The sequence below is a fragment of the Cydia fagiglandana genome, chromosome 1 (assembly GCF_963556715.1).
Source record: "Cydia fagiglandana chromosome 1, ilCydFagi1.1, whole genome shotgun sequence".
Lineage (NCBI taxonomy): Eukaryota > Metazoa > Arthropoda > Insecta > Lepidoptera > Tortricidae > Cydia > Cydia fagiglandana.
Window position 1 is genome coordinate 17,225,540 of NC_085932.1, and position 11,834 is coordinate 17,237,373.

The following is an 11,834-nucleotide window of genomic DNA, read 5'->3' on the forward strand; positions in this document are numbered from 1 at the left end:
ATTATCCAAAGATGATCGACACTTTCTAAAACCAACAGTTTCTTCGGCAAACATACATCTTTTTTCTATGAACCATTCCACCCTCCTATTTATCATAGAATGAAATATTTTACACACACATGAAATTAAAGAGATTAGTCGAAGAGCAGAGTCAGAGGAGGGGTCTCTTCCGGGTTTAGGTATCGGGACTACACTAATTTCTCTCCATTGAGTAGGGACAAAACCTATGGAGTAGAAATTATTGTACAATGATAATAGTAAGAGTTTTCCTTTCTCAGGAAGATTTTTAATCATAGAAAAAGCTATCCCATCATGAGTATCATGACCCGGAGCAGTATCTTTTGGTTTAATGCAAGAATCTAATTCATGTAATGTAAATGGTTCGTCTATAACCGTGCCACCCGACTCAATCACTGGCGTCGGCGGAGATACATAATCTGGCGTGAGAGAACAAAGAAGATTATGAGCTTTTTCTGCACTAACATGAGGCCGAGAAGACCTATAGCCCTTTACCCATTTCATCCGAGACCAAACTTCAGAGGCTGATGAGGACTCGCTTATGGAGTTGCAAAATTGTTGCCAACTTTCATTTCTACGCGTTCTAATAAGTCTCTGAGTATCTCTTATCTTAGCCTGAAGTTCCTCAAGATTTTGTGGTGTAGGATTTCGTCTGAACAATGAGATAGCTAAACGTCTTTCGGCAACGGCTTTGGATAAAGCCTGGTCCCAGTATGGTTTTGGTTGGAATTTTTTTGCTGGATTATTGTTAATTTTAATATATGGTATGAAAAGATCAGCAGCTTCATTTATAATACTTAAAAAACAATTATATGATTCTTGAGGAGCTTCAGGCGAAGACAAATCAGCAAACTTATTTTCTAAATACATTCTGTACTCATTCCATTGAGCCTCTTTATAGTTTCTCTTTGGTACAGCAGAGTTAACACAAGAATTTAAATATGTAGAAATCTTTATAATTAGGTGATCGCTTCCTAGTGATTCTTTCATAACGTTCCAATTAAATGCAAAATAAAGATCAGTAGATACTATAGAAATATCTGGAGACGACTCCTGTAACATTCCAATCACTAGGCGCACTCTTGTGTGGCTGTGATCATTAAGAGAAACTAGATTACAGTCCACAAGAGAATCATATATTTGAGTGCCGCGAGTATCCGTTTTATATGACCAGTTGGTGTGATGGCCATTAAAGTCACCCATGATAATCATTTAAGTATTATAAATGAAGCTGCTGATCTTTTCATACCATATATTAAAATTAACAATAATCCAGCAAAAAAATTCCAACCAAAACCATACTGGAACCAGGCTTTATCCAAAGCCGTTGCCGAAAGACGTTTAGCTCTCTCATTGTTCAGACGAAATCCTACACCACAAAATCTTGAGGAACTTCAGGCTAAGATAAGAGATACTCAGAGACTTATTAGAACGCGTAGAAATGAAAGTTGGCAACAATTTTGCAACTCCATAAGCGAGTCCTCATCAGCCTCTGAAGTTTGGTCTCGGATGAAATGGGTAAAGGGCTATAGGTCTTCTCGGCCTCATGTTAGTGCAGAAAAAGCTCATAATCTTCCTTGTTCTCTCACGCCAGATTATGTATCTCCGCCGACGCCAGTGATTGAGTCGGGTGGCACGGTTATAGACGAACCATTTACATTACATGAATTAGATTCTTGCATTAAACCAAAAGATACTGCTCCGGGTCATGATGGGATAGCTTTTTCTATGATTAAAAATCTTCCTGAGAAAGGAAAACTCTTACTATTATCATTGTACAATAATTTCTACTCCATAGGTTTTGTCCCTATACTCAATGGAGAGAAATTAGTGTAGTCCCGATACCTAAACCCGGAAGAGACCCCTCCTCTGACTCTGCTCTTCGACCAATCTCTTTAATTTCATGTGTGTGTAAAATATTTCATTCTATGATAAATAGGAGGGTGGAATGGTTCATAGAAAAAAAATGTATGTTTGCCGAAGAAACTGTTGGTTTTAGAAAGTGTCGATCATCTTTGGATAATTTAAGTAGCTTAGTTAGTCGGATTTCCCCATTTCCCGCCGAGGTATGTACGAGGGACGTCTGAAAACTTATAAGCCTAAGGTATTTCGAGGTTGTATATGTGTTTATGATACTGGCCGCTAGAAAGGCCATTTAAAAATAAATTATTAAGAAAACAATATGTCAGATTTTTATTATTCTGTTTCGAGATATTCAACTAGAAACTACATAATGTGTGAATTACCAGCGAATATTACGAAAATTGAGCATCGTGCTGTAATTAAGTTCCTTACAAAAAGTGAAAAATCACCGCAGTGTATTTTTGAGGAAATGGCTATTATTTACGGTGCTTCTGGGCCTTCTTATGCCACAGTCAAAAAGTGGAGTCGCTTATTTAAACTCGGGCGGGAATCCATCGAAGACGACCCCCGCTCAGGGCGGCCAATATCGGTAGTGACCGAAGAAAACGTAGCCAAAGTCAAAAAGTTGGTATTGGAAGATAGAAGAATTAAGGTTTGGCAAATAGCTGAGGTCCTAGGTATAAGTAAAGAACGAGTCGGAGAAATTTTACACGAACATTTGCACATGAGTAAAGTTAGTGCTCGTTGGGTGCCGAAAATGCTTACTGCCTTCGATAAAGAACGTCGTGTTGAAACTTCCCAGGCGTTTTTAGACTTGTGCGAAGATAATATAGACGAAGTTTGTTCCCGAATAGTAACTGTCGATGAAACATGGATCAGACAGTATGACCCGGAGTGTAAGTCCGAATCAATGCAGTGGATTGAGAAGGGGGAACGGCCGCCGAAGAAATTTAAAGTGCAAAAGTCGGCCTCTAAGTTAATGGCTACGGTGTTTTGGGACTGTGATGGTATTCTTTTAATCGATTATTTAGAAAAGGGTTCCACAATAAATGCACTTTATTATGCAGATCTTGTAAGACAGGTACGACAAGCAATAGTTGAAAAAAGGAGAGGTAAACTAAGGAAAGGAATTTTGTTTTTGCAAGACAACGCACCCGTCCACACCGCTCATGTTGCGAGGCGTGCTTTGAAGGAAGTTGGCTTTGACGAAATCGACCACCCACCGTACAGCCCCGACCTAGCCCCTAGCGACTATTTTCTATTCAATAATTTGAAGAAAGAGTTGAGGGGAAAGCGATTTACTAGTGACGAAGAGATGAAGGCGGCCGTAGAGGAGCATTTTGAAGGGCAAAATAAAGAATATTTTTTTAATGGGCTAAAAGCACTATATAAAAAATGTAAAAAGTGCATTGATTTGGGAGGAGATTATATCGAAAAATAAACAGTGATTTACCTTTGAAAATTGTGTTTTTGTATCTTAGGCTTAGAAGTTTTCAGACGTCCCTCGTATAGTGCTTTTCTCAAACATGCAATGAAATAAATAAAATAAGAAATCCACGAAACCCAAGTTTTATTTAAAGAAAAAACTAAAAATATAACTATCACGTACATCTTTCACGCGTATGTTTTACACGAGTCATGTATTTTTACTACCCGTATATGTTCATGCATCTTTGATTTTTTCGCTTTGTATCCGTCTGATTGTCGTTTTCGTCACATAAGTTTACATAGTCTGTGAGGTGGGACGTAAAGGAGAACTCGATAGTGCGAAATATAGGTTTATTCTGACTTAAATAACAAGTACACGCCATTATATACTAAGCTATGCACGTGTGTGGGTAAGGCGTAGTACACACACTACACCTTCCCCCTTAAAGTAAAAAAAATGATTATTGTTGAATACAAACATAATGATCTATTTTTTTTTTAATGAAGAGTAAATAGAATAACAGAGAACAATAAAAAAAACTAATTTGATAAACTGAATTACATGCAGTAGCTTTTACAAAAACAAATGTGTAGATTAAGAGAACAAAGTTCTTAAAAACGAAAAAAGAAAATCTGGCAAGCGGATACTTTCAATTCCTTAAGATACCTATTACCTATATTGAAATTAAATGAAAAATTATAAATGTTAATAACAAAGGTCTTTAAAACACAAAAAGGTATCAGTATTTTGATTTTAATATTCCATCTACATGTTCAGGATACAACACAATAATACAAACAAGTACAACATTCTTATTAAAACTTAAACGATAAGATTCAGAATTAAACACAATTGATTTAAAAACGAGAACTTAAAACTACAGTAGGTATTCTTTTTATAAATTGTCTCATCCAAAAGTATTCGTCAATACATTTCATAGTCCAAATGTTACGTACGCGTACATGTGTGTTAGTTCCTAGGTACCTTGAGATAACTCTCATAATCATAATTATTTCAGTATATTAATTCACTTGCAAGTCTTATTTTTTAAGTAATAGACGTCTAGTTTTTTATTTATTATATAATAACATTTCATTTAATAATGCATCTAAAGCGTGCCTCTCTTTTTTATGCATTGGCAAGGGTACACAACGCATTTATTTTCATGGTCGGCCGACATTACAATATTATAATATTTATTTATTAGCTCAGGATACAAGGAAATTTAACTTTAAGCGCGCACACATACTATTTTTATATTCACATTCAGGCAGTTCTTTTAACACTTCCTTTCATCATAACCTTCCATGTGTCCAAGGAGTCTCCACGATTGATGCTCGATCGAATCATGGTCAGACATCCAAGGATTCCGTGCCTGCCTTGTATCCTGGCGTACCCTTACTATACCGTATCGCTCAAGGCCGCCTCTCGGGCCACCGAAGATGCGATAGGCATTTTTATTTGTCAATTATTTACTTTCATTTTTTTTTCCTCTCAACAACAAACAAAAATAACAACACTCAATGCAATCACTTAACTCACATCAATGAAAACGTCAACAAATAAGAATTTCAACAACTCTTAGTTGATCAGGCTAATCGCTTTTCGAAATACTTATCTGCTTCAGTTTACCCGAACATCACCAACGCGCCATCTAATATCAAACAAATACCATCTCCTTAATTGAATTATTCCAACCAAAATCCAGTTATACTTGCATATAATTTAAAAACTCAGACCCATTCCTTTCTCTCTCACCTCATATACATACAATTACAAACTGTAATAATACCTCTAGCCATAAAATCCAACGTCAAAACAAATCAAAACGTTCCTATGCCTAATTAATATAAACTTTTTGTAACCATTCCCATTCCTATATATAGTTATCAACAACATGATTTTATCTTTTCGTAAATGTCTCCTGCGATTCAATCTCCTATATTTTTTTTAAAATTATTTTTACAATGTCATATACCGTGCTTGTTATTGTTTCATCCGTGTAAAAATATTATCGTCAAGTCCAAACAAAAAAAAATCCTATGACTAAAATCTTAAATTTAAACACAACAAAATAATATCCATTAAGTACTAACATTTTAACTCAACATGGTTAAAAGTCGGCATGTATCTATGTATAATTATTAAGTTTAAATACGATAAAATTGAAATAATCTAAATTGTTGCACAATACATTCATAAGCAAACGTCGGACTATAGGGGGCAGTTTGAGGGCAAGGTAAGATTTACAAAAAAATCTTAACTTACGAGTATTATAATGTACCTAGTATTTGTAACATAGTTAATTAAATTGGCCTATGCCGGGAGGCAAGTCGACCGATGTCAACTCTAACAAAAATGACAACCAACCTTATTCTAAATATTTAAAAATTATAATAATTAGTAATAATAAATGTAGATACAAATAATAATAATAATAGTAATATGTTTGACTAATATGAATAATTTGACAAATATCCAATAACATGACAAAATGTACCATTTAAAAATTTAAGGTCGAAATAAAAGGCTATTTTATTTTATTTTATTTTATTTTAATTAAATTAGTTACCCGTTATCATTTATTCATGTTTACCACTATTATTCACTATTATTCGTTTATTTATTCATGTTGGCCACGTCTACGCCTCGGCTAGTCTGTGGCCATGAGTAAGCCCATTCATAATAAAAAAAAAAATGTTTAATGTGTGTGGCGGGTGACAGAAGCCTATGGAAGAGACTGGTCAGCAACATTAGGACATGATGTCACGATCCTCAGCATTGAGGGAACGACTGATGATGATGATGATGAATGTGTAAATACTCTTTGAAGTGATGACTGATAGCCCACTGAAGTGGCCAATTAAAAAACAAATAACGCAGTTAGTTGCTATGATTTGGAATTTCACATTATAAATACTAGGTACCAAATACTCGAAAGTGAATTGAATGATTTGCGAACCTTACCTATCATTCTGACATGCCACCAAAATGCCCGCTGGAGTCCGACGTATGTTCATAAGACATTGTGTTGAAACTGAAATTCGAGATGTAATAACAGAAGCTACATTCCAATCCCTTTTATGTGAACACGCGCCGCGGATGGCGCGCCTTACTTGTACAGTTGTACACTATGACGAATTTTGTATCTAAGTGCAGAAATAATCTATTGTTGAGTTTACCAAATAAAATAAAATTACGAAATGCATTAAAAAAATATGATTAATTTACATGGAGCTAGGAAATGAAATCAATATGTGTCTTTCTTTTAACCATACTATTATTTCATTATTAGACAGCATACTTATTTAAATTATGAAAAAGAAAGAAATATTAAGCCACATCTTTAAATTATATAAATAAATAAATAAATAAATAAATATTATAGGACATTCATAGGATATTATAGGATATTATAGGTCATTAGGAGGATGTTAGCACCAATTTAGGAAAAATTAAAAAAAGAAAGAAAACTTCATTTCCATGAGAGCAATAGCTAATATTACATAATGTCACTTATTTTTATTACTTAATAAAAGAAAAGAAATGTAAAATAAGAAATGATAAGGAAAATAACACTACACTTATTTAACATGTGAAAAGAAATGGACAATCGACTGTTCATAACGTAACACCACACTGTGCACCGCACCTGCCTTTGAATATCTCTCGATTACATTTCCACCTTGTCCTCGACTCCAACTCCGGCAAGGTCAAGTCTGGGGTCCGGGACGCGAACAAGCTCCCGGCTGCAACTTCCAACTTATCAGCGGTTTTTATTTATTTTATTATAATTTTTATTTTATTTAAGTCTATTTTCACATTTGTCTTTTTTCCACGTCTACTTTTGGTTTTTTTTTTCACTTGCTATTTCATCACTAGGTATTTGTCCACGTTGCACATAATTTAATTGTTATAATTAGTCTCAAACTTTCACATTCACTTTTTGTATTACGAGTATTTTATAGTCTTTTATTACACTGAATGTTCGAATATTTTCACTAAAACCAGTACTTCTGGCTGGCGCAGCGCGCCGCCAGTGCAGCGCAAGGCCGCACTGGCAGGGTCGCCATGTGAGGTGGGACGTAAAGGAGAACTCGATAGTGCGAAATATAGGTTTATTCTGACTTAAATAACAAGTACACGCCATTATATACTAAGCTATGCACGTGTGTGGGTAAGGCGTAGTACACACACTACAGTCTTTCATGTTGATATCATTTTTCACATACATCGTTACTTTATGCATGGAGTAAATACGATTTTGATTTTGTAGTTACTTTCATTCCTTTAAAATATGCCACAAAACTGTTTCTAATAATCAAACTGTAAGTCATTTTTCTTAGTTTCTCAAATAATAAAATTGCCATAAACAACCATGTACATACTTCCGTCTTTGACTTGGCGGTAGAGGCAGCAAGTTATTTAAAATCAATTCTGCTTACGCTGCCAATTCCAACTCCGACGATTACAATTAATATTAATTTCATTATTTTGTCGGAACTCATATTAAAGTAAAAAAATCAACAACGCACCATAAATCCAATAAAACAGAAATACAGAGTGAAAATTTTTCAACTTTGCCTCCATAACAATTTAAAAAATATAACTACGCTTGTTTGAGTAGACCTTTTTACCGCTAACGTTTAGATGAAATATTTTGAATGTTTTTATTTGTGTAGTTAAATTTACAATTTAAAATTATACAATTTGGTTAATAATGTATTATTTATTATGTTCATGTCGATTTTATACAAATAAAACTGCAAATTATAGCAAAAATTGTTTTTAGGGTTCCGTACCCAAGGGGTAAAACGGGACCCTATTACTAAGACTTCGCTGTCCGTCCGTCCGTCCGTCTGTCCGTCTGTCTGTCACCAGGCTGTATCTCACGAACCGTGATAGCTAGACAGTTGAAATTTTCACAGATGATGTATTTCTGTTGCCGCTATAACAACAAATACTAAAAACAGAATAAAATAAAGATTTAAGTGGGGCTCATTACAGCAAACGTGATTTTTGACCAAAGTTAAGCAACGTCGGGCGTGGTCAGTACTTGGATGGGTGACCGTTTTCTTTTTGCATTTTTTCCGTTTTTTTTTGCTTTATGGTACGGAACCCTTCGTGTGCGAGTCCGACTCGTTTTTTATGGGCGTAGTGGCAGAGTGTCATTACGAACCATAAAGCAAATACTGCCTCTACTTTTTTTAAATGAATGAATGTCACGATGCTGTGTCACAAATATCTGTGAAATGGAAATTTAAAAAAAAGAGGACTTTGCCGGCCTAGGCCTGCAAGATTTGTATGAAATTCCATTAACGACCTCTTGTCCTAGCCGAACCTGAAACGTCATACTTCGCAGCCTATTATAGGGAGCATAACATCAATATTTCATTGCATATTTGAGAAAAAAATACTATAAATTATTATATTTCAGTAGAATGTAAATAATGTGTGAATTTTGTTTAGTGCTAGCGGACGCCATCCTGGTGGAGTACGGCGGGTCGCTGGCGCACGCGCTGCTGGAGTCTAGTGTGCTGCACCTGCACGCTTACATGCTGGGCGAGGTGGGCGAGGTGCTGCTGGAGCTGGTGCGCTGGCAGCGCGCGCGCGGCGCCGACGTGCTGGCGCCCGCGCTGGCGCGCCTGCCGCGCGGCCCGCCCGCCGCCACCGACCACCAGTGCTGGAACTTCCACCAGCTCGCCATCAGGTAACACCTCATGTGCTGCACCTGCACGCGTACATGCTGGGCGAGGTGCTGCTGGAGCTGGTGCGCCGGCAGCGCGCGCGCGGCGCCGACGTGCCTGCCGCGCGGCCCGCCCGCCGCCACCGACCACCAGTGCTGGAACTTCCACCAGCTCGCCATCAGGTAACACCTCATGTGCTGCACCTGCACGCGTACATGCTGGGCGAGGTGCTGCTGGAGCTGGTGCGCCGGCAGCGCGCGCGCGGCGCCGACGTGCCTGCCGCGCGGCCCGCCCGCCGCCACCGACCACCAGTGCTGGAACTTCCACCAGCTCGCCATCAGGTAACACCTCATGTGCTGCACCTGCACGCGTACATGCTGGGCGAGGTGCTGCTGGAGCTGGTGCGCCGGCAGCGCGCGCGCGGCGCCGACGTGCCTGCCGCGCGGCCCGCCCGCCGCCACCGACCACCAGTGCTGGAACTTCCACCAGCTCGCCATCAGGTAACACCTCATGTGCTGCACCTGCACGCGTACATGCTGGGCGAGGTGCTGCTGGAGCTGGTGCGCCGGCAGCGCGCGCGCGGCGCCGACGTGCCTGCCGCGCGGCCCGCCCGCCGCCACCGACCACCAGTGCTGGAACTTCCACCAGCTCGCCATCAGGTAACACCTCATGTGCTGCACCTGCACGCGTACATGCTGGGCGAGGTGCTGCTGGAGCTGGTGCGCCGGCAGCGCGCGCGCGGCGCCGACGTGCCTGCCGCGCGGCCCGCCCGCCGCCACCGACCACCAGTGCTGGAACTTCCACCAGCTCGCCATCAGGTAACACCTCATGTGCTGCACCTGCACGCGTACATGCTGGGCGAGGTGCTGCTGGAGCTGGTGCGCCGGCAGCGCGCGCGCGGCGCCGACGTGCCTGCCGCGCGGCCCGCCCGCCGCCACCGACCACCAGTGCTGGAACTTCCACCAGCTCGCCATCAGGTAACACCTCATGTGCTGCACCTGCACGCGTACATGCTGGGCGAGGTGCTGCTGGAGCTGGTGCGCCGGCAGCGCGCGCGCGGCGCCGACGTGCCTGCCGCGCGGCCCGCCCGCCGCCACCGACCACCAGTGCTGGAACTTCCACCAGCTCGCCATCAGGTAACACCTCATGTGCTGCACCTGCACGCGTACATGCTGGGCGAGGTGCTGCTGGAGCTGGTGCGCCGGCAGCGCGCGCGCGGCGCCGACGTGCCTGCCGCGCGGCCCGCCCGCCGCCACCGACCACCAGTGCTGGAACTTCCACCAGCTCGCCATCAGGTGACACCTCATGTGGCCTCGCGTACCACACTTTATCGACGACAGTGTTCTAATATATAATAAAGAACGAAGGGACGTAGCGCCAAAAGATGTTACCTGATCTTTAATTGTGTTTGTGTAATAGGTACCAATTTGAATACAAGACTATAATAAAATACTAGAAGTAGTAATCCATTTTTAGGTCTCCTAATTTACAACAAACTAGGCATTAGGCATTCATTATACTGCACTGACGTCACTCCCTGTTGCATCGTCAGGACGATAACCGCCTGCATATAAACCGTAGTAAATATTGTCCTGCAGTAAATAGTGTATTTTTGTTACAGGGCAGAGAAATGCAAGGAAATGACGCGATTACTGCGAGACTTCGCGAGGTTGTATCGGTAACTGACAGAAAACTGCTCACTGAAAGAGTGAACCTTGAACAACATTAATTGTATTGAAATAGAATGGATGCAAAGTTACATTACTTCATTATTTCGGAAAACTTACAACTACGAATGTGGTTTATAATTATAAAGTCATATTGACAAATTATTTTAAATCTGGTAGAGTATAACACTGATCCAAAGATTGGAATAAAAACATACTAATAAAGTAACTAATTTAATTAATTCAGAGTTCGTAATGACGACGCGACAGATAGATATACAAAATGAAAACTATCAAGTCATTGAACAGGTTTACTAAATAATTACCAGTACCTATGTATGTACTTTAACCAGACTGTTTGAAATACTGTAACTAAAGTATTTTGGCCTAGAACTACTTCAGGCTTTCCCTATTAAATACATGAATATTATGAACGAGCAATAATAAAGAAAGATATAATTATGCTTTATTCACTGTCAAAGTCACTGTTATTTTGACGTAATAAACTGGAAGATAATAATGATTCCACTGTAGTAATCTCACTACTCTTTGTCTGAATTATTGACGACTGTGAAAGATTGATTTGAGTTTTATGTGTTTCTAATGAAACCAATGAATCAACTCGGTGCGAGTTAGGTAAGTATGCAGTTTTATTTCTAAGTAAATATATTTTGTTATATATTCTCTTTTATTTCAAATGTGATTTCATTGTAAATATTTATTAAAAATGTTTACATTATATCTTGACCTTTTTATTAAAAGTTTGTAACTGTTGTGCTGCGTAGGTGTAGCTGGGAGCCTAGCCAAGATGCCATCGTTAGTGCCGTAACGATCCAAACGTTAATGTCTCTGTCGCAATTATACGGAAGAGTGATAGAGATATTACTACCGTTTCATTCGCTACGGTGTAAACCAGGGCTCTCCAAACTCCGGCCCGCAGGAGCCAGGCTAAAGGGTTCAGCCCTAACAGCAGCAACGAAGGTGCCCCGCGCCATCCCGCGCGAAGTTTCTGAGGCACAATATGGGCCATATTAGGTAACACAGTTTGAAGACCCCTGGTGTAAACGATTGGCATCTTGGCTAGGCCCTCAGGTGTGCTATTAATAACTGTCCATACGAGAAGCAACTTGTTTATAAATCTGTGGATGACCCATTTATATATAAGTGTGT

The 11,834-nt window shown here is 39.8% G+C and overlaps 1 protein-coding gene across 1 annotated transcript in view; it reads left to right on the forward strand.

Annotated features, from left to right (window-relative positions):
* The window catches only part of LOC134665479 (transportin-3), a 32,495-nt gene extending 21,092 nt beyond the window's left edge, over positions 1–11,403 (forward strand). The window contains exons 10-11 of the mRNA XM_063522457.1: positions 8,780–9,020; positions 10,619–11,403. Coding sequence (XP_063378527.1) covers positions 8,780–9,020; positions 10,619–10,679 — 302 coding nt within the window. The 3' untranslated portion in view covers positions 10,680–11,403. The remainder of the gene's footprint in view (positions 1–8,779; positions 9,021–10,618) is intronic.
* Positions 11,404–11,834: the final 431 nt, after the last annotated feature.